Source organism: Toxotes jaculatrix, chromosome 8 (genome assembly GCF_017976425.1).
Source record: "Toxotes jaculatrix isolate fToxJac2 chromosome 8, fToxJac2.pri, whole genome shotgun sequence".
Taxonomy (NCBI): domain Eukaryota; kingdom Metazoa; phylum Chordata; class Actinopteri; family Toxotidae; genus Toxotes; species Toxotes jaculatrix.
The window spans coordinates 3,475,500-3,502,684 of record NC_054401.1 but is presented as its reverse complement, the minus strand read 5'-3'; the positions used below and the strand labels follow the sequence as shown (position 1 = coordinate 3,502,684).

The 27,185-nt window shown below is 42.0% G+C and overlaps 1 protein-coding gene across 1 annotated transcript in view; it reads right to left on the bottom strand.

Annotated features, from left to right (window-relative positions):
- Positions 1 to 26,371, bottom strand: part of LOC121185947 (thrombospondin type-1 domain-containing protein 7A) — a 119,754-nt gene extending 93,383 nt beyond the window's left edge. Inside the window, exon 1 of the mRNA XM_041044487.1 lies at positions 26,221 to 26,371. Coding sequence (XP_040900421.1) covers positions 26,221 to 26,371 — 151 coding nt within the window. The remainder of the gene's footprint in view (positions 1 to 26,220) is intronic.
- Between the last annotated feature and the right edge of the window lie 814 nt (positions 26,372 to 27,185).

The window sequence follows — 27,185 nt, the reverse complement described above, 5'->3', positions numbered from 1 at the left end:
TGCTTGCCTTCACTTCATGTCACGCTGAAGTGTATGATGAAAACAGAGAATAAGAAGGTGAAATCAGGGTGAAACCTTTGAATTTCATAATTAGGCCTCAAATTACAATCAGAAACATTGCTTTGTTTCATCTCTGTTGCATTTGATTGTCTTTGTTTTCCATTTACTTAGCAAAAATCTTCCTGCCAAACTGAGCAGGGACAGATTTTACTTCACTTGGCTTGAATTCTTCACGAGTAAAATAGGTCATATGTAGAAAACAGATGCTGAATTTAAACTACTGCATTACAAAAATTTTAAAGGATAGCTCTTTTTACTTAAAATTTACAAAACCGACCAGAGGGCAGATGCCTTTGCATGCACAAAGTGTGTGCAGCGACAAGAGTGAACCTTCCCCAGCCTGCCTCACCTGTTCTTCTTGCAAAAACACAGTGTAATTTATTCATCCTGGAGACTAAGGTCAGGTAGAGGTAGCTGCTGATCCCCTGGGTTATTCCTTTATAATGACTTTTTTGAGCAGGACAGTTCACACACAGTTAACTGTGCTTCGTTGAGAGGAGTTTCTGCTGCTTGTGCTCAAAAGAGTAATGAGACATTTCCGGCCATCATGGCTACCAATCTGACAGCGCCGCTGACTGGTGGTCCACTGGGAGGTCTTGTTAGGATGTTGAGCTATAATTGCACGATATGTTGGCAGGGGGCACATAAAGAGAAAGGGTAGAAGGGATGCATTTTAGCATCTTGTGTCTGGGTTGCCAGTTTTTCTGATATCTGCTGTGAATGGTTAACCATGTGACTATTTATGTTTTGTCACGTTACGGACAGTTATCCCTTTTAATCCTTTGAAGAGGTGAACAAAACTCTTGCCTTTGATACCTTTGAATAATAGGCTGCTTTTATTTCTCTTTGTCGTCGCTCATATCAAATTCTGAAACAGCTGTGGGACAAATGATTGATTACTATGAAACCTGTCAGGCTCCCTCAATCCCCCAGTTGTGTGAAGACTCCCACTGCCAAGAATAGATCTAAAGACTGACAGCTGCCTCTCCCATAGGACACCAGCCTCTTGCTTGTGCTAATTTGTGCCAATGCCTACGCATGTGGAGGTGTGAGCATATAATACCAGAGAGGTTTGGGCACACTTGTCAGAATCAGTCAGCCTGCTTTGATGGAGTGTAGGTTTCTGGTGCAGCTGCCCTTCATACAGTACCGTGTTTACTATGCAGCATGTGTGCATCTCTGTATATATATAACACATTTAATACAGTGTACAGTATAGGAGCCTTTGTTCTGGTGTTTAGTATAAGATGCTGCCCCTCTATCTTATACAATAAAGTAGTGCATTCTCCGTGGGGGATCCCATAGTTAAAGAAATGACACACAACCAACTCAATGTCAACTCTGCAACAAAACGTTTGAATAATTCATGTGAGCCGCTGCACGCATCCTATGTGCCAAGAAACAGGAGCGATAGTGCCGCCATGGCATCGCTAGGAGATAAAAGAGGAGCAGGGTATAGAGCATTGATGTTATTGTCTGCCTTCCACAGAAGTGGTGAATAACTGTCAAACTGTGGAGGCAGATGAAGGGCTTCTCTGAGATGGGCTGAATTTGATCCAGTGCGTACCTGAGCGATCCTGCCAGATGAAGGCGGATCCAATAAACCTACTGTGAACATTAGTGTTCAGCAGGAAGCTTTTCCTCAGTCAATTCGAATTTAGTTCATTTAAAGAAGCTTGAGCTGTGCCCTTGCTCGATACACTGCAGGCGTATGCAGCGGTTAACCTCGCCCGTGAGGCTATTTCTGTTTTAGTTTCAATGCACAGTCACTAAGACTGAAACAGCTTAACCGCAGGCAGGTGGCCAGAGCTCAGTGGCTATCCGTTCCACATGACACCGGACTGACAAGTGGCGTTGCACCTAATCAAATCAAGAGACAGAAATGCACACGGAGAGAAAGATGCCACCTGGGCACCACAGAAATAGCCGGGGTGTAGAGTGGAAGTGATGAAGCTGTGATCTCAGTCTCAAGCCTTTCCATCCGGAGTATGAAGCCCAGATCCCAATCTCTGCTCCTCTGACTCCCCCCTCACACCCTCCCCACTTGTTAATTGGCTAGATGGGGCAGATTATAGAGCCCCTGGGAGATGGTTGCTAGGATATTGATGGCAGTCACAGGACAGACGTGGCTCTGGACATGTCTTGCCATTCTTTGGTGTTAATGTCTCTCCATTCGATTTTCTAAAGGACGCTGACAGTTGCTTTTTTTCATTTTCTGACAGCTTTGAGTTAGTTATCAACACATTACTGAAGATCATGTTTACATCAAATAACAATAGAAACAGCTGAATCATTAAACATATAAAAAATGCACTATTATCTGCATAAAAGCTCAAAATCAATGATGTCCACAGTAACACTAAGCTGTGCACAACCTTTCACAAAACACATCCTGTGACTCGTAGTGATCTGTGAATTATCATATTCCTTTAAACAGGAGATCTTCTAAAGAGCTCCCCAAAGACATAATTTACTCTTGGTAACGGATTGACCAGAGGGCAAATCAATAACAGCAAGCGACTGTTTGTACACTTCAGCAGAAGCATAAATCTCTGTCCAACAACATGAAGTGCCACTGCGCAGTTGCACAGCGGCAGGTTTAGCGTGCCTTCGGAGCTACTCAACTGCATGAGTGGTGGGGAAGGTGCCATCATTTCCATATGGCAGTTACAGCCATGCGCTTGGACACATATGCTTACTGTACGCCAGGGCAGAATGGATTGGCTGTGAACGTGTTCTTCTATTACTAATGTTTAATGTAAGCACAAAAAAAAAGAAACACTGCCAGTGTGAAATAGATCAGCCAAGCAATGAAGTGGTTTGAAGGACGTCAGTTAATTACTGAGGATTACTGATTTTAGTTTCATTAATTTATCTCATGTGGTCATGATTTATCAGTTTTTGCATTTAAGCAACTCCATGTCCATTAATGTTTTTATTAATCTTTCTGGCGACTTCACAGGTACCTCTCTACTGTGGATACGAGCTTTTACAGATGCAATATTTACAGCTTCATTGCATCATACCCTAAAGTGATGTACTGTAATGTAAAGTATATTGGAGTTTCTGCATGACACCGACTGTAACAGCTGCCGAGGCTTCTGGCTTTCAAAACTCACTTCCCAGCCCATACTCTGCAAGAACTTTTCATAAAAATTGGAGCTTCGAGTCACTTTTAAACCCTTTTCCTGCTCGCACTGTCAACGGTTCAGTGCTGGAGGACGCTGCCATGAACAAGCTTACAAGACATTTCATTCTCAGGCAGACAGATCAACGGAGAGAGGAAGACTATTTTCATTCCTGTATTCTGCAGGGTAATATTTTATGATTTTCTGTTGAAGTTTATTGTTTATGTCAAATACTGCTTGCGACCATTAAAAGGTTAATACATATGTAAAATACATATTATACAAAAGGCATAAGTCAAGTGCAAGTCTGTGGCAGGACGTGAACTGTGGTCTCTAGCATGAAAAGCAGACATGCCCATCCACCACCACAACCTGAAAACCTTCATTTTCTGTTTAACTACATGTTTTGACAGCCAACTTGTTGAAACTGTTCAAAGTTTCCAATATCTTCACTGAAAATATTAACTTTACTTTCAAGAAATGCTCGCAAAGGTTTCATCTTCTTAGTGTACTTAACAGTGTTAGAAATTGTTTACAAAAGCCTGATTCATGGTTTGATCACCTGAACTTCAGACTTCAGAATGAGCTTGCAAGAAAAGGCGGCACTGCCATCAAAATAATTGGCAAGCCGCCTGATGAAAATGAGTGTTGGATGGACAGATCAGACCAGGCTAAATCTGGAAAGCTGATTCCATCTCACTCTCTCTCAAAAAGCGACGCATGATTAAGAATTCAATAGAAATAATAATCGCAAATTCTGTGAGACTAAGACTTAAGTCGGAGGACGAGTTAAAGACGAGGATGGTGCAAGCCATCGATCACCAGAGATGTGAGACTGAACTGGATGGTGCTATTCGGTTCAGCCAGATCTCTTTAAAAGCACCTACTGAGATTACAGGCGTGCTTCTGGGAATTGCTTTACCTGTACAGTACATGCATTTCATCACGTAGCTCGCATCTGATCTGCCTTACTTGCAGCCTGTCTTCTCAGTCAGTGAGATAACAAGAAGTGACATCACAAGGAATATCATTATGTATAAATGAGCCACCCACTGCCTCAGTTTCCTCCATAAATTAGCAGACGAAAAAGGAACAAAGCTTTCAAGGAAAAGCAACACAATATTAAAATCCTTCCTGATTACTGCGGTGTGAGAGGAACTAATGGACGGCTCATAGCGAGCTGCAAGTAGAATATCACTGTCGGATAGATCAGGTAGAGCAGGAGGTCCAAGGTGAGGGAGAACACACACACACACGCGAGCGCGCGACACACACACGCTCAGTGCTGTGATCGCACCAGGGGGTGTGAGCTGTAAAAAATGCCACCCTCTATCTGAAGGCGCTGAGATAAATGAGCACACAACTCTCTGTTTCTGCCCTTTGATTTCAGTGCTGCGCCGCTCCAGGTAAACATGAGAAGGGAGAGAGAGAGCGAGAGGGAGAGAGAGAGGGAGAGGGAGAGAGAGAAGATGGGGCCACTGAGCATGTGATCTCACACACACACACACACACACACACACACACAAACAGAAGGAGGACAGAAAGGAGATGCAAGCTTTGAGCATATTCACTTTCTCGTGCAATTTGCTCATGCACACACACACACACACACACACACACACACACACACACACACACACACACACACACACACACACACACACACACACTCTGCCAGCATCCACCCAAAGACGAGCTGATTTGCTGATTCGTGTGAGCCTCTGATATTTTGTTTCCTCACACGGATCCAAATCTAGAGAAAACAATCAAGGAGAACACTTGAACCTGTTCCGTGTTTGCGGCTTGACACACCATCATCATCAATAAACACATAAATCTCGCTTCCTCCTCCGTGTTTGTCGTCAATCCTCAGTTGGCAACAGCAGAGCGATCAAACAGTTTTCTTCCGAGTCCGTGTAAGTGGAGACAACACAATCGGATTAAACACACACGAGATAATAGCTTCTCTGTAACTGTGATTGAACAAGCCGCCTGGGGAGCCAATCGATTCCCTCAACTCGAACCGGAAAAGTCTGTGCTTCGACTCATCTAAACGTAGACACCTTTGCCTCTTCCTCAATCCAGTCGTAATATCTGGATTATAACACAGTGGAGGTTTAATCAGGGGCAAGCATCGGGACAGGAGGAGAGAGTGTGCTGAATCCATTAAACATGGATTAGAGTGGTAATCGCCAGAGAGTGGGACAGGAGGGCAGAGGGGTGTGGGAGTACTGCCAGGTCGGAGAGCTGGTGTGACATGAACCACAACGGGGGAAAGAGAGCAAGAGATGGAGTCGGAATGGGTGTGGCAGCAGCGCCCTTAACACGCACACTCGGTGTTAGCATGTACAGCGCTACGTGCTAACTTTGTGGCGCCATCTGTTCAAGAGCAAGGAAAGGGAGCAAAGGAGCGGGCAAATGTGAATGAATGAATGAATGAATGCAGCATCTGAGCGCTGATGGCAGCAGGAAGGAGTGGGTGTTTGGGATTTGTTTGTTTGTGTCTGTCTGCCTGTACATGTAGCCCACGGAGGGCATTCGCTGTGACAACACTGTGCAATCTGGGAATAAATGTGGGTTAATGATGCTGCAGACCAGATGTGTCTCACTCACATGTTGGACACTACGCAGATGCTACTGAAAAGCGAATGGCTTCACCATCAGTGCGTATTTTCACACTGACTGCTCAATGTGTTATTTCAATCCGTAACAACACGGGACTGGTAAGTAGCTCAGCGATTACAGATGAGTCCAGTGGTGCTGACGTGAAAATTGTGCATTAAATGTTTATTCAAATGCAACAAATGATGCATTAAAACAGCAGCACATTGCAAGTCTTTCAAGCAGATTTGCTGTTTGCATGGCTGTCTGCAGAACATATGAACATCTCTAATCATTTCGATTGTTTCTTAAGCACAAACATTTACAGGGTCTGTCTTCTCAAATATGAGGATTTAATGCTTCTACTTGTCACGTATGACGGTTAGCTGAACATCAGAGTTCTGGTGGAGGGCTGCAACATCTGATTGTTGTCATTACTCGCTAATCTGTCAGTTATTTTCTCACTTAATTAATTGTTTAATCTATAAAAAAATCAAATTACCTATCTATTATCAAAATTGTTGCCAGTTAATTTTCTGTGGATCGACTTTTTGATTAATCGGTGCAGTTCAAGTCAGGTTTGTTAAAAAAACAGGTCATTTGAAGACAACACCTTGGATTATGAATGATAACTTTTATACTTTTTATAATTTATATTCTTAACTATTTGCCTATTACTGACTGAAGAAATACTTGGCAGATTTATCTATAATGAAAACGACTGTTTGTTCCAGCCCTATTTTGAATAATACATCCATAAGATTATCAGCCATAAAAACACTGCACAGTGGACTGGAGAGTTATCACAGCAGCAGCAGAACTGTTTTATTGTGAAGGTCACAGTTCAGAGTTCATTCTGATAAGCGCAGCATCTCATTGCAGCGAAACCTGACTCAGGTTCAACGTCTTTTTCCACCAAACAAGTTCAAGTTTCTTTTTGTTTCTTTTTTTTTTTGCTGGAGCCCTCTGCACCATGAGGCTAGCTCAAAACACAACCTTAGGGAATGATTATCCTTCAGCCAAAGCTATAAATCTAATACAAACAGTGACTAGAGTCACAGTTGGTATTTATGTTCGCAGAATCAAGAAGCACATTTTATTTGAAATCTGGCTTTAGGCATCAGAGCTTTTCTGACGAAAGCCAACTCACATAAAAATCCTCCATTTCTGAGAAGTTAAAAACTAAATTCCATATGAAAGAGTTTCTTCTGGATTTGGCAAAGATTGTCCTGGTTTGTCCACCAGTGTGTTTCGCTTCAAGCACAGTCCTCAGCAGAGTTGTATCTTGTAGACGAGACCCTTGACAGGGCCTTCTTCACTGCAAAGAGTCACTTTCAAAGGCACCCTAGTAGGTGGAGGATCAAAGCAACTCAACAGCTGCCCTGCACCATCATCTTAAACACCATGCTTTTTGGACTGCTCTGCAATACTTCCCCTATACTCAGCAATGAAACTGAGAAATGAAATCTGAAGAAATGACTGGGTGATATGAGCTTCTGCTTTTGATACAGGATTTGGAGAGAACATAAAGTAAAATTATTTTCTTTTAAAGATATGAGGAAAATGGCTCTTTGAACTGTTACTGCTCATGTTCTTCAGCCGATGTGGCTGTATTTATTTTAGCTTGCTCGCTATCGCGAAAACAAAATTCTAGATTTTTAGATCCCAGAATGAATTGACAGAGAAACGATCAAACTTGACTGATATGAAACAGTACTGCCTCAAAGGCCAACATGGTGCCTTTGAAAGATGTTTGATGGCGGCGGCTTAAAAGTCAGCCGGTCCTTTTGACAAGCAGACTTTGACAGACATATCAGGGCATACCGGCAATATCGTGGATAAATTGAACCTGACAGATGGAAATAAATTTCAGACGAAACTGAAGAGTGCTCCTCCCTCTCCTCCTATGACTTGATCAATCATAGCATTTGGCAGCAGAGTACACCAGGGGAAGTCTTATTATTTCTCTCCCTTGAGCACGCTGCTCCATCCTGAGAGGCTGCATTCATTTTCACAGTGGGTCTCTGTTGTCTGTGCTGCTCTCTTCCTCTTTCACACCCATTCCATCATTTCTATTCTCTCAGGCTTTTCCTCTCTCTCTCTTTCCCCCTCATATTCCTACCACTTTCCCTTTATAAAGAGAAGTATCCCAGTGGGGTCAACCCATACGTGAGAGGCATCTGGAACCTACTCCAACAAGAGAGCATTATATTGTCGAGAACCACAAAAGGTTAATACTGTCAATTTCCATTCTACATGCTAAAGGCTTTGATGAGAGCCCGTTCCTGCATTTCAGAGATGGTCGTGCTGTTGAGAGGAATGGATAGCACCAGGAGCGGCTCATACTCGTGCGTTTTCACTTTCTCCGTCTCAGTTTCTGTTTCTTTGAAGAGTGATTAGCTGTGGTTTCCTGCAGTTATAAGGGGCAAACTGCTATGCTGGAGAACAATGTGCGAAAACCATTAAAACAACTAATTAGGGTGTTCAAATAATACAGAAGTGGAGGGAGAGTGTATCAAGATGGGAGAGGGAGTAAACACTCTTAAAAACCTTTCACAAACATGCTTTTTCCCCCCTTTCGCTTTGCTAACAGGGATAAATCTCTTCCCTTCACCTTTTTTCTATTTTCTGTCTTGCTCCTAATTTTACTTTATTCTAACCAGTCGTACCAAAGCCAGACCAGTGCAGACAGAAGAAAGCTTCAGAAAGAAAACAAGAACAAAAACATATCATACAGCGGTTAATTCATCCTGCCTTACTTAGATGCAGAAAGAAAAAAAAAACAAAAAAAAATTTCTCTGGATGATAACAGAAACAGTACAAAATAATGAGGTCAGGGTTCACTGGCTAGAGTAAAACTTTCCGAATCAACTTCAGCATGAATGGGATCAGTCTGCAAGTGCCATGTCATGCTGAAAACTCTGTCTGGGTTGACTGTCCCAATTAATTAAGTGCAACGATTGTTTAATTTCTCTGAGTTAGGAAATCTATTGTGTCAGGTGTTTGAAACTAACAAAGACATATTTACATACCTTGACTCTTGTCTCATAGCTGTTTATAGAACAGTCCTCCTGTGTGGAGTGGTTCATACTCCATCAGGGTTAAATAAGAGTGGACAGGGAAAAGCGGGTATTAAGCTATGATTGTTTCCTCCATTTTGGATTCTGCTGTCTGTTCACTCAAAGGTCAGAACTGTCCAGGAGGCATGCTGCTGGTCAACAGCGCAAATATGCATGTCAGAGTTCACCAAAGTTGAACTGAACAGTTTAAAAAAAAAAAAAAAAAGGCAGACTTATTTTATCCCAAATGCTGGAGCTTTAAACTTGGAAGTGTTAGTTAAAACTCCAGTGCCTCCTTGTGAATGTCAATCATGAGTTTGTTAGTAAGCGTCACAGTGAATGTTGGCATCTACAGCATCCTGTATTACTGTAAACAGTACAGTCTCCAATCAATACATCCATCCATATCCTTCCTGTGCTAGCGCTGCTCACAATTCTCTCCTCAACATTCTTTTTTTTTCTGTGCAGTAAAATTCCATCAAGACGCTGCAACATAAAACTCTCATCTATCAGGAGGAGACACCGTGGAAACAGTCCTCCTGCAACCTTCGCTGACAGTGAAAGCAGCAATATGACATATTCATAGAGTGCAGTGAAACATAAAGACACGGAGGTCAGGGTGGTGGACGGGAGGTAGATGAGTTTGACTTTGACATGGACGGCTACAGTTGGTGTCCCATCTCATTCTGGTAGTCGGCATAGATATTATTTTAGTGATTTATCACAGCCGTGATGTCTTCCAAATCTTAAAGGACAAGTTCACATTTTTCAAGTCTGTTTCACACAGTATGTAATATATACATTTCTATATAAGAATATATAAGAATAATACTCATTGTAATCGTTCCTCTTTTCAATGTTCGCCCTAAATAATTTCCTTCCTTCCTTCCTTCCAGAAGTTAGAATTCTTCACAAAGTCAAAGTGAAGCAGGACTTCACTGAGTCTGCAGTAACATGAGTTGGACGTCTATAATGCTACATATTTTATAACTGCAGACAGTCTTTGAGAAACAGAGGGAAAAAGTAATCTCCCTTCTTGCTCCCACAGCTTCGCTCAATTTAACTCATCCGTGGATCACACCAACACTACCTCTCTCTCTCTCTCTCTCTCTCTCTCTCTCTCTCTCTCTCTCTCTCTCTCTCTCTCACTCTCTCTCTCTCCCTGTTCATCCACTCCTCTTTCATTTCCTTCCTCATCTGCAGTCTCCAATCACGTAAACAGCAAAGAGCTGCGGGCTCTTCAGGCTACAGTTTCACTCACTGGGGACCCGACAGTCAACAAGAAAGGCCATGAGCATGGACGAGCGGGCTTTAATGATATTAATCCTCTGTAAATTAACAGTGGACTAAGGGAAGATTTCATCAGAAATGAGCCTCTCTTAAATAGTGTTCAAGAGGCGTGAAGAGCTGACCCGCTGCTGCTGGTGCTACTTATATTGCTCCCACACCGGCTCTTCCTACTGTGATTTAGATGTCTCATTGCTGGGTAGTAGTCTTATTTTATGATGGCAGACATACTGGAAATTAAAAAAAAAAAAAGAAGCAGATGTGGAGGATCAATGGACGGGTGGGCCCACATAACACCACGTGCCTGTGTGTGAGTGCACACATGCCAGTTCAGATTGTCCACAGTCTGACCGGAGGGTTCACCAGCAGGCTACAACAGCAAGACTGACCTACATTTCACACACATTGACGCACACACACACACACACCACAGATACACACACACACACACACACACACACAGAGACCAGGATTTCTGCTACAGTTTTATTCTTGTCGGGGCAGAAAAGCCTCTGAAACAACATCTGGATCAACACGGGATACTAAAATTCCCAGCTGTAACCCAGAGCGAGGAAATTTGTTCAGGGATGTCAGAGAGACCAACCTCGCCTGTTTAATGGGCGACTCTCCGATACACGTTTTCACACATGCACACACTTAATGGCATAGTGAAGACAGGTTCAGGCACACAACTGAAAGCAAAGTAGCACGCTGCAATATAGAGCACAGATGACAAGTTCACCCCAGAAAAGGAATTTTAGAAATTTTATCTGTATGTGTTTTTATTTTCCCTCCACTACGTTTAGGACTTTGCAGATTAGGTTTTTACATTTAACATGAGATAAGCTCAGAAGGTATCCATTTAAAATCTCAGCTTTTTGATCACTCTGGGAAAAAAACAGCCTTCCTTCAGCTTGAGGGCAAAAAATTTCAGATATAAAAGGGACAACTAATCTGAAAACAAAACATGAACACACCCAAAATCAGAGATTCCAGACTTTTACTCAACTGCCACAACAAAACTCAAATCCTAACCCCGACAACATGAAAACCTGCCAAACCTTAAAATACCTCAGTATTAAAATGATGTATGGTAACTGCACTCAGCTCCACTTGGACCATGACAGCATTAACAGAGTTTATAGACTAATGCATCAACAAAGGAAAGAACCTTTTCTTCATAATGATTTCTTTAACTTTGATACCAAACAATGTTTTCAGAACTAATATTTCTTCACTTTTAATTAAACAAAAATTAGAATGCAGAACTTTTAATTACTTCAAGAATAAGGGTGGTGTTATATTTTACTTATTGTCAATGAATCTCAGTGCTTCCTAACAATGTCTGCAGCACTCCAGCTCAAGTCCATTCATTCCTACTAACGACTAAAATCCTCAAGAACAAGTCACAAATATGTATTTTCATTTTCTAAAAATAATGTTTTTGGGAAATATTTTCCTAAAACAGGTGAGCACAGTGGTTTTTAGCAGACTGGAGATTATTTAGCCATGGATTAATGCACATGACTGAGATTTAACTAGCTTTAATAGCAAGTTTTGGTATTAGTGTGTGAATTTTATTGCAGCGGGATGCTGTTCATGGCTATTAAGGAATATGTCACTCAGTGTAATGGTGTGGCTCACTGATGTGTTTTTACTTATTTTTGGAGAACAATGGAGCTTTATGGCACAGGGGGAAAAGATATATGAGGCTTGGGTATAATACTTATGAGTATGATCCTAGTTGAAACTAACCAGTTTATTGCAGATTTTGGTATTTTCCTGGGATTTGGTGACAGAAAAAAAAACAAAACAGGATTTCGCCATTTTGCAACTGTGGTGCTGCTGCTTTTACTTAAGTAGAAAACACGACTAAAACATACGATATGAACCCTATTTCTCTTTTGCTGCAAAAATTGCACCAAAATGTCAAAATGTCAATTACAGAATTAGAAAAATAATGAAAAATACGTTTTCACTGAAAATAATTCATTGTTTTCACACAGCTTCTAGAAATTGATTTGATAAAAACCGCACTGCTAAGCAACCACATAATGAACTGCATGGCAGTTTAACATATTCCCATTAAACAGACGTCAAATGAGAGAGACAGGTACAGTCACAGGTAGCAGGGCAGAGGCTTCGACATATACACAGTCATCATATTATCTCTGTTGCCATGACTACACCTGTCAGCAGCTCAAATGGAGGGATTCTGGGGTTGGGGGCGCGGGGGGGCTGGATGTGCGGAGGTGGCGGGGGCAGCTCGAGACTTGACTTACAGCTTTGACAGCTACATAATCCTGTCGGTCGTGCTTTCAGAGGAACACACAACACACACACAATATTCACTGAGGCAGGTGTGCCCGGGCTGAAGGAGGGCTGGGTCGCCCTGTTCACTCCGCTGACAACTGATGACAACTTCTAATCACACCGATCGGCTGAACGATGTATGGCTGAATAGTTTATACATGTGCCATAACATTAAAACCAGTAACAGGTTTACCAGTTTTAATGTTGTGTCTGATCTGTGTATATCGGAGAGCTGAGTGTCTGTGTACAAAGGGATGTGGGCTGGGTTATTTCTTTACTCTTGTTCCACTTGCCGCCGAGGAGCAGGACAGAAGCCTGTTAAAAGAATGATGTACAGTCTAATAAATTGCGAGCAAGCCTCTGCTCACTGAATTCCGACTGGCTAAGTGATGGAGAATGTAGCTAATACACCAGGGAGATAAGATATAAGCTCTAACAGTCCCACAGGGAATGTTTACCTTACTACTCTTTATTGCTCAATCACTGTTAGCTTTGTCTACCTCTGTTCTGCAGCTTCCAGAAAGAAAAAATAATGCATTCAATAAAATAATGACAATGCATTTGTCTTATCTTCAAACCACAAGAATAAATGATTCCCGGAGAGTTGACCCAAATGAATAAATGAATGAATGAATGAACTGAACTGCTAATAACTGCACAATGTCAAACCAATTTAGCACCTGACAGCAGCCACTAAAACCTCTAAAAAATGCATGTCATCGTGGGTTTCGCTCACGCCTTTTTCTCTCCTCCAACTCAGACAGATCCTTGTCTACAGTGGCCGAGAAAGGCCACGCAAATGCAAACGTCGCAACACAAACGCAAAAGCCACAACATTGTATTGTTCTCTGGGGGGCTCATGAAAAGTCACTCTGGGAAACAGGAAATTATGAACTGAAGTAGAAGTAGTAGAAAACAAGGCAAGCTGAGGGAAGGCAGGTAACCCAGAAAAGTAAATTACAACACTCAATCACAACAAAAATAAAATAAAACCTCCCCAGACTGATGGTACCTAACAGTGTGATTTAAAAAGTCTGGAGCGCACAGTGGCGTGCCCTCAAAGAACTTGTGGCGTGGCTGTAATTCCACAAAACTTAGTTCTCATCCTGAGTGCAAGAGCGTGCCAGAAAATGGCTGAATGCCTGTAGCAAACTGGCAATTTTTCACTGCTTCCAGGAGGAAGCGACCCTATTCTTCCCCTTCCTCTGTGTGACCACTGGATTTTCAATAAGGGCCCTTTCAGAAAAATGAACTGGGGAGAATGTAAACATGGAGGTTGATGGATGACATTTTCCCAAGCTTTGTCTTGCAATTAGTTGTGGTTCAATTGCTCCAAGGCCCTTCAACATCTTTTGGACGTTTTTTTCTTTGATGACAAAGATTTCCTGCTGTGTGGCTTCCGGATTAGTTTTGTCCAGTTACACACAGGTAAGAGTCTCCGCAAATTATTTGTGTAGCTCCCATTCTTCACCAAGATCAAAGAGCCTAAAAGCATGTTTTACTAAAGATACTGCTGGGAGCCAACATCACCAAGTGGTTCATGGGAGAAAACTTTCAAAAACTTACACATTAGTAAACAAGGGAGTTAAGGTTGGAACAATAGCTATAAATGTCAAAATGAACATACATGACGGTGGCGTGCAAACACTGCAGGGTGCTCCTGAGAGAGATACAGTATGTCCCGGCAGTAAAGGCAGGGGTCAACATAAACATGCCACTTTCGATCACACAAGCCTCTGGTGACATGCAATGACGTCATCATTGCAGTGACTGGTTTGCTGCGAGCCATGAGTCATGCGTGATGTATGGAAAAGGGCAGTGGCGGAATAATGCTTCATACTCTTTACTATACTTTGTGAGATGGAAAAGCGTTTCATTTTGTCAGCATTGCAAGGAAAATAGAGAAGCTGATAAAAGCTAAAAGGAAGGCGAGGAGACAAGACAGCTCACGCATTTAGAATGAAAGGAAATGTCTAAAAAGGAGGCAAACATACGAGGACAGAAACCGAACATTTTAAGCCAGAATTAATATCGCTACAGGGTTTGAGTATCTAGCACATTCCTGTGCGTCTGTGGAGGATGAAGAAGGGCACAGCGAGAACAGCCACTGGAGGAGAGAGGTCACACGTGCCATGATGAATTACAGTAGCCGGGGCTGTCTCGGCTGCTTGTTCATTAATGAGTCCTCTTAGGGGAGTACACTGCGACAACACAAAAGGACACATCAACGCCGCATCAGTCTTAATCTCCTCTTTACAGTGTGTCTGTAGTGTGCTGTTTGTACAGGATCTAAATGTGTGCTCTCATAATCGAGTACAGCACGTCTAATCTTAAAATGACAAAAGCTCATTTGCATATTTTATAGTTGCACTCTAATTTGATCACAACACTTAGGACTGGAAAACCACTGACACATGTTAGAGGCATTATCAAAGACTGCATTGTTTTAGTTTGAAAATGAGACTTATTAAAATTCATGCCGATAAGTGCCTCGCACACAACATGTGAAACACTTAATTGCCCCTAATCAATCACTGTGTAGCTCATATTGGTGAGATGATGCTTTGACAGCTTACAAGGACTCGGCCTGTCCAAACGGACACACCGAGATACGGCATGATGCAACATTAGACTCTGTATCTCTATAAATATACTGTATATTTGAATTCACTTGAGTTAGCTATGTATAGTTGTAGGATACGGCTGTGAAACTCAAAGCATCAATTCTTATAAATGTTTAATGTATTAATGCAAAATAATTCAGCACCGCATACACATCATCTGCCGACCACCCACCAACGTGACTATGATAGATACTGTGGAAACTACAGGTTGACTCGTGGTCCTGCAAACAAAAAAACACTAAACAGTGAAAGGCCCTCCCTTTAAGATGTGGCTTAACATGGTCTTCTGTCTATATTAAGAGGGGATTTAGGTTCTTATCCGACTCATGCAGCATATTTGTTAAGATGTGGAGTATATGTTGACCTATGTATCAGTCCTAACTGTGGCTTAATGTACAGTTTATTTTAATCCTGCTCATATATCCCTGGACTGTGACAATAAAGTATAATTCCAGCCTCTATGGTCACTTATGTCACAGTGGCTACAAACAATGGAGATACAATCATTTAGTACTGATAAACATATAATTCAAATAAAGAATAAAGTGACACCTAGTGGTTTTAAGAATCTGGATGGCTATTAGCTAATGGAAAGTATGACTTCTGCCTTATTCTGTATCTTAAATAAAGTAAATTAAATAACCCGATGGAAGGTGAGAACAGGGTTGTCTTTGTATTCATTCTTAGGACATCATTCTTATACTGCTGCTTATTTTGTCCGTGGAGCCTGTTATTTGTTGTCCTTGTGCCTATTCAGGTTGGGTCTGACTTTCTATCTTAAAAAAAAAATAATTAAGGTTTCCACTGGTCTGCTTTTGACCAGGTCCAACCTCTGCTGGAGAGATTATGAGTAGGACGGAGTTCAAGACATGAGCACAAGGTTGAGAGGGCTGATATTTAAGATTCAGTGAAAGGCAGTGGAGTAAATAACATTTTGAACCTGGTTTTAAAAAAGGCAGTCAGAGTCATGGCAAGTCCCAAGTCTTCTGGGAGTTCCACTTTTTGTTGCCTGGTGTTTTTTTTTAAGGAGACCTGAGAAATTATTGTTAAAACAGTCAAAGCTGTTAGAAATAAAATCGCAAACAAATTATGCCTGAATGTGAATCTTCTGATTTCTGATAGTAATAGGTTGTAGCTTCCAAGATGTAAGTACATTTTGGTGTCGTCTGCATAATTATGATTGATGATTCTACTGTTTAAATAGGAACAAAGCAGTCTGTTCCTATTTAAATAAAACAGAAGAGTCCAGGATCGAGCCTTGGGGAACTCCACATGTCATGTTTGGGTTTTTTTTTTTTTTTTTTTGCACATAGAAAAGTAATGGGAAAATTAGACAAAGTCGTTCCTCTTTTGTACGTATGTTTGAACCACTTCAAGACTGTGTCAGATGTATCCTCACTCAAAAATAAACCACAGCCACTGACTGACTTCCTCATGGAGATGACATGAGATAAGGATGGATGAAAATCAGCATCTCCCCCAATCTGTCACATACCAGCACTGAGCTACATATAACCGGAGGTGTGACCACTAAAGAATTCTCTTCCCTGGCTGTAACTGCTAAAACACATAAAAAGCTGCTTGGTTATCGACACTGTGTTAAAGGGAAATGCCAACTTTCTCTCTATGGATTACAAGTGTGGTCTTACTGGGATTCATTGTTTTTTTTGTGTGTGTGTGTGTGTGTGTGTGTGTATTGGGGTGAGTGTTTGCCAGAGACCTAGCAAATGAGTGCAGGCCCACGCCATACACCCACAGCACAATGGGTAGTGAGAGGAAAAAAGCTAATGGACGACCACATGAATAGACATTTGAATCAATGGACGGATAAAGAACTGGATGGAATTCAAGACTGTAGTTTTAGTTATGCAACCGTTTAAAAGCAGCAGAGATAACCTGACTAGTTAAGCCTCAATCTTCTGGAAAACAAGTTAACTACCTGCCAAGCTTAAATACTGAGTATTGAGAGGACAATTTTCATTTTACCTCTAGGACAGAACAGACTGGGATCTGCTCAAGTCACCACTGCTGTAGTCTTAAATGGGATGCTATTTATGTTCATAAATCACCTTACATACAATATGTACCCCTTTGGCACTGAATATGTTATCCTGACCTGAATATTACTGAGACAGGAGAACATCAGCCGTCTTCACTGTAAAGGAAGGGAGGACAGCAGAACTTTGACAGTCTCTACAGGCAAATTTATATCCCTCTGAAAGAGCCACTGTGTGGGCAGCTGTATTGTAGTTGTGCCAGGAGCAGTGCGTGTCTGTCTTTGTGAAACGACACTACGTCGTCATGCTGTATATCATTGTTAAAGCGACTCTGACCTATATTTTTATCATAATAACGCGTCAAATGAGAATGTGAAAACAACTGTGACAATGTGAAAGGGGTTTCTCATAGTAATGAACCTAAGGAGAGTTTCAGCTTTTTGGTCACTCACACCACTCTCATAAGAGAGACCTAAAAGAGACATAAAAAGACAGTGAAGACTGAATTCACATTTGCCAGGTTGCCACAAACACAACTTCAAATGAATGCTAATATTGTTCCATAACTACTGGATGTGTACAAAAAAAAACAAATCTTTAAGAACAAGTTCACCTTATCAACTAAATGATGATATTTTAATGTGTTCACAACTTTTCTGCTGCCCCCTAGTGGCCAAGAAATATGTTATTGCAGGTTTATCGTCACTTTTTTTTTGCTAGTGTTTCCAGCAGCTCTGTAGAGTCTTGCAGAAGCGATGAGTTGATTAATAGAAAAACTGATCAAAAACATTGATAATCGACTAATTGCTTAAGTGGATTCTCAAGGAAAGAAACCCAACATTCACTGCTTCTTAAATATTAGGATTTGATGCTTTCCACTTGGTTACCTCATAATAAGTTAAATATCTTTGGGTTTTATATTTGAGTAGAGTGGGACAAAAGAAATTTTAACTCGATACCTTAGACTTTCTGGTGTTTGACCTTGTTTGATTGGTAATAAAAATAATCGTTGGTTGTTAGAAAACCATAGCCATCTAAATTATTAGTGCGTCATGTCAAATGACTAACCTGCAAGTAAATGTAGTTAGAAAATACTCATCAAGTGGGACAGGCCTCAGTAAGTCAGACGACGTAATGACAGAGCAAAAATTTCTCTTTGATCATATTACTGGTCTGCTCTGCTCTGTAAGTAAATGAGTGTACGGGTGGGCAGTGACCACCAAAGCACTGACAAATACCCTGCACACTCACACACACACTCACACACACACACACATACACACACACACACACACTGCTTATCTGCTGTGGGTATGAGGAGCTAGTGAGCCTTATCAACCCACTGGGATATTCATATACGGTCAGCCCTGCCCTGACCAGGCCATCTGCTGCCCTCCCTCTAATCCAGGGGCTGGTCACTGGTGATTAGCCAGCCACTCTATCACTCCCTCTCCCTCTACCATTATATATTTCTACCTTATTATGTTGATACTAGTGTTAAAGCATGCCATGGTCTGCTCTCTCACCCTTAACTCCTTTGATTTTAATGCCTACAAATCATCTATGTTTCCCCCCTCCGTCTCTTTCTCTCTCTCTCTCCCTCATTATTATTTCAGGCCTATTATGCTGATGTTAGTGCTTAAATGAAGTGTGCTCTCTCAAACTATTTTCTTTTCTATGCATTTTTAAGTTGGCAAATTAACCACCTTTTCCAATTTCTGTTGGCATGTGCACCTTTAATAGGGCTAAGTGTTTCTTGGCACCAAAGAATTGAAATACTGATAAATTTCAGCGGCAGTTTCGAGAACAAAGCACACACTGGTCTTCTCGTCTCAACAACTATTGCGAGACATTCATGGTGCCAAAAGGATGAATCCTAATTACTTTCAGGATCCTCTTACTTTTCCTGTATTGCCACCATGAGGTTGACACTTCTTGTTTTGAGTAAAATTAACGCTGCTGAAGAAAATTGTTGGATGGACCTGCAAAGGCAGTTCCCATCAGCCTCAGCTGTACCTTGAGTTTAGTGCTAATTAGTATCCTGCTTTTTGAAGTATTCTGGGCTATGTTTTGTGCATGTAAACATTTTCCCCCAGTATAGGAAAACCGGGATACTGGTGTGCATGCAAACGCACTCACTGTCATTGTTGGCATGCTGACGTTAGCATTTAGCTCCGAGCACCACTGTGCCTGCTCACATCCTCACATGGCTGCTAGCATGACTCCTTTCTTGTTTGTTTGCTTTTTTGTCATAGTACAGTCAAACTAAACTAAAAGCAACGCACAACAAGCACATGTCAGAAAACAAATGGGTCATCATTATCCCACAGACCAACACCATCAAATCAGGGATTGGCAAATACTGTCAGAAACAATTACCTAAAGCCACTGTCCTGTCACTGTTGCTTAGGGCACTCTGAGGAATTACAGTACCATTTTTACTCAACAAGCCAAGAACACATGGTCCAAAAACAAGCAGAAAATCATTCAGAAATGGGGTCAAAACTGCAGCAGCACAATGTGACTTTCAATAACAAAAGCAATGTGGTTACATAAGATTCCAACCTGCAGCAGCTCAATATTCTAACGTAATGTTGTCGCGATATACAGATATATTTAACAGGTTGGATATAACATTCCTTAACCCCACAGTAGATTACAGCAGTCTGGGTTTACAGTTCATCACATGATCTAATGATGAATTAGTCTTCTTGCCACACCACAGTGAGCACCCAGAGCATCCAGTTCTTCATCAGCTTACCCACAAGACAGCCAAGCCACAAGACCCCAAATACTGTGAAACAAAGAGCTGTGATGTTCAAAACGACTGTATAAAATATGCTCACGACATCCCACAGCTGAGCAAAAACAATGGGCCAATGGGAGAAATGAAGGATTAATGACGGGTCTGCTGGATGGATGGGAAGATATTTACTCCTGTGCCCCCCCCATGTCTTCGGCTTTATTAGAATAGCATCGGGGGAAGCTATACAAGCTCTTTTCAGGTAAATGTCACTGCTTTCTTCTGTGACGCCGCTATTCCTCTCAGCCCACTGAAGGCACCTCTGCGCCTCTCATGGGAGTCGAGTGCCTGGTTTGAATGCCACTCCCTGACCACGAAAGTGCTTTGTTTCCCCAATATGGGCAAAGGATTTGTCTGTGTTTCAGCCTGTGGCAGATTTAAGTCATTGTTTGTGAACAGACACCACAGGAAAGCACAACTCCTCTCTTTATTCTAGAGATGACTGAGGAAAAATAATACGTAAAACTAGGAAAATTAAGGAGCAGGTGTTTTCCAGATTCAGTTGTGAGGCGTGACTATGAAAATCCAAAGGGGAACATGAGTGAAAAAAAAGCAACTACCCTCTACCTTTTAGCCAACTGTAATAGATTAACAAAGAGATTTAAAGAGCGTTCAAGTGTGAGCATGACTAAACAAGAATTGTGATGCTGCTAAAATTTAGTGTACAAACTCAAAAGTTAAAAAAAAAATAGTAGGTCAGACTTCTCTGTCACATGCTAATCTCTCTACAGTGGCACGTGTCACTTTGATATATCAGGTCAAGGCTGATAATCAGAGCAAAAACATCCCTAGATAACATAAATCTATCACTGATCTGCTTACTCACGTCATGGCCGTCCACAAAGTACACTGGTAGGAGAATGACACAGTGCCCCATCAAAGATATGTTATGAGCCATTTGAATATGGCAAAATAAGGCAGTGGAAATCCTCTTATGTCACTCTAAATAAAGTTTTTTGGATGAAGTGTAATCTCTAATCCTGCCATCCCTCCTATATCAGTAATAGCCAGGTCTTAGTGTAAGCTCTGCCATTTAGATTAAACAAACTCTGGCATCTCTTTGGCATCTTTCTGCGCTGGATGGATTGGCTATTTCAAAAAGGCAGCAGTTTGGAGTGGAGAGTGGTAGGGTAATATCTCTAAAGCCACAAAACAGATCAATCTGGGTCAAATGTGACGTATTGTGCTGCAAATGCTTTTAAAATCAAGTGCAATGTCATGGTGCACTGTTGCTTTGCTCGGTATCATTTCTGCTGCAGTGACACTGAACGGCCGACCACTGGAGCTTGAGCCGCACTCCTTTTTTTTTTTTTTTTTTTCCACAGAGGAAAAAAATGTAACTTTGAAAAATAGCTTCCTTCCTCTTTTCGACAGAAAGATGCTGAGGCCACATGGCTACTGCCGTTCCTTGTGTTTCCTGAGCAAGACTCCACAGGCTGCTGAGTGCTCACTTTTCGATGGTTGTAGGGCCAGACACACACACACAACACAACACAAATAGCCTGCATTTCCACTCCAACTGAACTAAAAATGAAAACAAAAACACATGCATACTGAATTAAAATAAAACCCACTGGCACATTCTGTAATGAAAAATGAAAATCCCAAGGAAATTGTCTTAATTTATATGCATGGCCTAAATTTGTTGGCTGTTGCTAAGGAATTTAAACAGTGGCTAGCCAATTACCTACCAGACTCTTGTTTGCCCTCTGGTGCTATGCTAATTAGGGTCATATAGGGTCACGTTGTAATGCACTCGCTAAAATGAGCCGGGAATCTCCAAGGGATATTCTCATTTGGGATGATGCCAGTCACAGTCCTGCTGCTATCAAAAGCTACAGCCACTGAGTCAGATGTGTGTTTGTTTCTGGCTCAATTCAAGACAAGTGTTGGACGTAATGCTGATACGCAGGTATTAGCACACGGCTTATCAAGGCAAAGGATTTTCAGGGTGTTCAGAGGGAGAACGTTCTAATTTAAACCTGGGACAATAAGTGAGGACAGCGCTCAGGTCATTTGAGGATATGAATCAATCTCGTATGCGGAAAAAGAAACCCATTTTAGGAATAAGAAGCTATAAATGAGAGCATTAAGTCAAAGTCATTCCACAGAAATTTAAGACGATCAGAAAAAACTACCCAGTCTCAAATTTCTCATGTGGTTCTTGAATGGTAAATAAGGCTAGAGAAGCAAGTTTATGCTTAATTAGTCGGAGGCACCTCTAAGAGATCAACACTGTACGTTTGTTTCTGTCTGTCTCAAGGCTCTACCTTTGATCTCAGCTTGTCCTGTGTTCGTTTAGTACAACCTGTTTGGCTGAAGGTGTTTTGCCATATTAATGACCTTGGCTTTCTGCACTGAACTTGCGAACCCGTCACACCCACTCTCCTTTAATTTTCTGGATGGTCTCTTCAGTGGGTCCGCCGTAATAGCAGGTGATTGTGAGAGAGCCACTAACAACCCTCGGTGAGGGTGACATCCTTCACTGCTAGTGCCTCCGTGAAGGGAGGAATGTATTCGGCTAACAATGGCCTGTCAGCGCTACTCGCCCTGTCCCCGTGCATTGAAAGGTGACATCAGTGGAACGCGGTGACACACAGCAGCGTTTTCAGAGCGCTGAAAGCTGTGTAGGACTAAAACTCCATTGTTTCCGTGAAGAGACAGGTCATTAGAGAAGCAGGGCTGACAAATGTAAAGACCTACACATGCAAACACACTCACGTACATACACATACTGTGGATACACAGTGCAACTAAATGATCCGAAATCACCTCTTTATCTCAGTTGATAAGACTAAAGTAAAAATATATATATATCTGCCAGGAATGTTTTTTTTTTTTTTTTTTTACCAGACTTCAAGAGTTTTAAATCTGAAAATCTTACTTATTCATAAAGTTAGTTAATAATGGATAGATGTGTTCAAGTTTGTGATTCATGATTCAGTTAGTTAACATTTTAATGCTACCGCTCTTTGTGTAACAGGTGGCTAATCAGGAACCTGTTTGATACAAAGCCATTTGTCTGCTTTTTCTTTCTAAACTTTGTCAGCTCGAAAGGTCTTAAAATGTTACTTGCTGATGTAGTGGCGGAAACTTATTGATTTATCCATCAAACACCAATTTTACCGGCTGGGTGTTAATGTCTGACACTGCATGCACTCGTAGCCACACAAACACATGCATGGTAAGTAGGCAAGTTGGAGCAATTAGTCGAATACCCGTGCATGACTCAGGTGTCTTAATAGGACGGCAGTAAAGAGACACGTGCTATGACCCCTATGAGGCAAGACCGTAGGTGAGATGAGATTGGCTTGATCAGAGGCCAAAGGCGTCTCCTCCGTAATCTGAATGAGATAATCTGGATCCCAGGAAAGATTACGGGCCCAAATGCAAGGAGGGTGGGAGTTGATAAACAGTGATCAAATCAGGATGTCAAATCAGACTAATGATTTGGCACCTGTTGACGCACACCTCATTTTTTAAAAGGTTGATTTTCACAGTTAAAGTTTATCTTCTTTATCTGTTTTATATATTTCAAGAGCCAGTGAAAAACCAACCTGCGCTATCATCAAACTGCAATGCTGTGTTTGAAGAACACTTCCGGAGAAGCATACAGAGAAGGCCAAGATATGGAGATGTTACAGTGTGTGTTTTCTTGAATACACCATCACCTGCTCTACCACCTGTAATTGCTTTGTCCTCAGGCAGACGTGTGAGGTCTTGACAGCTCAGACCTGGCAACCTTGTCGCTCCAACAACAGATTCTAATGAAGCCTGCACACAGAACCAGAATGGGAAAGATACACCTGCTGTGTGTGTGTGTGTACATGAGTGTGTGTGTTTGAGCCTCTGCATGTGTGGTGCTTATCAGTTCTCTATTACACGTGAAATCGCAGGATACAGCAGCATCTCTTAGATCCATTGTCATTCTGGTGTTGCCTCTTGACTATTGGCAACAGAAAAGGCTTCTCTGGAATTTTACTGCTGCAGTGATTGGAAAAAGCCGTGGATCTTAAAACAGCAATGCAAAATATAGTGCGAGTGCCAGACGGGGAAACAGAGCGATAGAGATGCAGAGGAAGAAGTGCATGGGGAGAGCACAGTTGAGAGGAAGCGACAAGAAGAAAAATGGTGTGAAAATAGCGTCTGAGAGGGAAACACATTCCCGGCAATCTCTCAAAGGACCCAGAAAAACTGTGGCACGCCATTATCACCATCATCATCACTACCATCGTCCTCATGGTAGCTATAATCATTCTTGTTTTTTCTCCAGTTATCCTCACCGCCACCTTCAGAAATATCACTTACAGTGTCAGGCGGAGCCTGTTGTCTCTCTCTGCCTCATTTGAATAGTATTTTCAGAGCAAAAAAAAACAGCACAAACTGTCTCACCTTCCAAAACAGATACATCATATTTTCACAGAAGGCAGTAAAAGCAATGCAGGCCCAATTCCCCACAGTTTCGAAGACAGGGGCTGTATTTCAGCTAGACTCATTAATATGCAAAACATCAGAGCATTGCTTGCCACAAGAATATTCCCTCCACTGCACACTCTGCAAATGTGCACAAACATCATCACATTTTGTGTGGTTTTTTTTTTTTTTTTTTTTGAAACAAGCTTCGATTGGCAAGAAAAAGTATGCAAATCTTGTGCAAACATAATCACATTTTGATGAAAAGCACTGGGATTCAAAGCCCTAAATTGCCCTATGTGATTTTAATACTCCGCAGGCAATTGTCAAACCAAAGAGGCACAGAAAAAAAGAAGACTCCAGGGCTGAAATCAATGCGCTACCTTTTATTTGGGAAGAAGTGAACAAACTCCCAACACTGGATTACATTTCAAAGCACAGAGCCTAGAGCTTTCCAGTTGAGGAGCATGTATAGTGTGGGAGAAAGGTGCTGTAGCGTGGGAGAGAGGCATAATCACTATGACCTACAGTAGGGTAGATGTAGGTTAAGTTAGTCCCTCTCTCTGCCTGCAGTGCTCACTCTGCCTTTCTCTTTCTCAAGTCTGGTCCCTGGGCTGTCTTTCCTGGGTTGTTAAATCCCTGCTCCTTTAATCTCCTTACTCAGCTACATCCTCTTTAAAGATGCAGAACCACAGGAGAGACGTGGGATACGTCAACTGGGGACTGGTGCTGGGCAAGGCGGGGCAGGACAAGTGGAGTGGGGGTGTTTTGAGTTAGGGTTAGGGAGAGAAGTTGTACTGGTACTGAAGAAATATAGTTTTTGGTAAAACGTGTTTCCTTTAGAGAAGAGCACACCTTACCCACCGAGTTTTTTCTGCATAATTGAGGATTAAATCATTTAATTCATGTCTTAAAGGACTTCCTGAACTGCAGAGATTATTTCATTAATTTTCTCAGTGTCCATTAGCAGTCATCACGGTGGTAATCAGGGCTCACTATACTCTAGAAGTCTAGAGTAGTGATGAGCATCCATTATTGGTAGTGTGCTTCCCATGCACGTCAACGGTGATAACATAACTCAGTGGATCTCACTGTGACATTCAATTGACTCCATATGATTCTCTTTCATATTCTTTAACGTGGCTACATACAGAAAACAAACGTGTGCAAAGATCAGAAATACTGTCACCATCCGTCCATCCATCCATCTGCACGTCAACACGTATGAATTTCACACACAACCCCCGCTTATTCAGCACCGATATCGTATCAATACAATCAAAAACCATTCCAATTCGCTTCCCTTCGCTTCGAGCACTGCTGTGCAGCGATGCTTATCAATCATCCGCATGCTGTAACACACAGCAGGAACATTTCAATAATGGTGCATCACCTGAGACGCAGGGAGATGAAAGTAATCCATTCAGAAATGGATCACAGTCGTCCTGCGTGCCACATGCCGTTTAGTATGAGGAGACAGCTCTGCTTTCTGGGTCATCTTCAAGTGTATGTATCTTTGAAATTGATCTACGCAGAGTCTTATACCTCAAATTACAAATTTATGAGACGACCAAAGTGTGTCATCTGGAAGCACCGTAGACCTGTGCAAGTCAATTAAGTGTGAGAATGTGTCTGTTTTTGTACAAGATCCAAGAAGCTTTTATTTTGGAGATGAAAAGGCAGCACTGCTGGACGCACTGATTTTTAAATATTCTCTAAAATCTAAAGTTATCACAGCCCACACTCTACGTTTTCCACAAATAATGAACTGAAACCAGAGGTGATCGCATCTGACTGATTACTGTTTCTGAGCGTGAGAGTTCACATACCACAGCAGCACCAACAGAGCACACTAATTCACCACCAACCATCACAGATCCTCCATATGTAAAACAAGAGATCAAATATAATCTCTAATTAGTGGTTTAGCTGTACCTGTTTGCCAGAAGTAGGCAGACTTCCCGTCATCTGTCTGTGTGTGAGCCTTCCAGAAACCACAGAACAGCAGCAATGTCACCAAAAGGTACCAGCTCCCCTCTGTCCTTTTTCGGAGGGTCCCTGCTGCACCCCTCCACCCCAGCCCCATGGTCCGCCACAGGATAAAAGTAAATCCACTCAGCTCAGAAGGTCAGCAAAGGCAGTGAGGAAAAAAAAAAAAAAAAAAAAACACAACAAAAACACACTGGTCCGAAAGGCAACGAGAAGTGAAGTGTGCTGCGTGTGAGGGTGTGATTAAGTGTTAGGGAGTGTAAGAGAGGGAAAAACAATGAGGTGTCTGTGTAGTGTGTGTTATCAGTCCGGCAGGAGTTCAGGTCCAGAGCTTGGTCTTGTGAAGGACAGACAAAGTACTTTTCTCCTTTTTTTTTCGTTTTGCTCCCAACTTGGCAGGATGGTCCCAGAGGGAGGCTGTCAGTGTCGGGGACTGAGCTGCAGATGGATCGTACAGTCTTCCTCCTCCATCGTTTCCGCTTCCACGGTTGCCGTTGCTGCCTCTGTCCTCTGGCTGTGGAGCAGTGACAGTGGGCGAGTGTCTGCAGTGTTGTTCGCCTCCCTCCCTCTCGCTTGCTCTCGCTCACTCTCTCTCTCTCTCTCCGTCTCCTGTTCGCTCGCTCATTTGCTCTTCTCCCTGTGCCACCCTGCTCCTGCTCTCTCTTTTTCTACTCCTGGCTTTTTTCTATTTTTCCCATCTGCCCTCATCTTCTCTTGTCTCTCTCTCTCTCTCTCTCTCATTTTCCCTTTATTTTTACACTCTGCATCTCTCTCATGCTCACTTTTTACTTTTTCTCCCTCTTTCTACCCTTTCCTCTCCCCTTTTTCCTTCCTTTTCTGCTGCCTAGGGCATAAGGACGGATACTCCCCCTTCCCCCTCCTCCTCCACTCGTCCTCCACTTGCAGTGCTG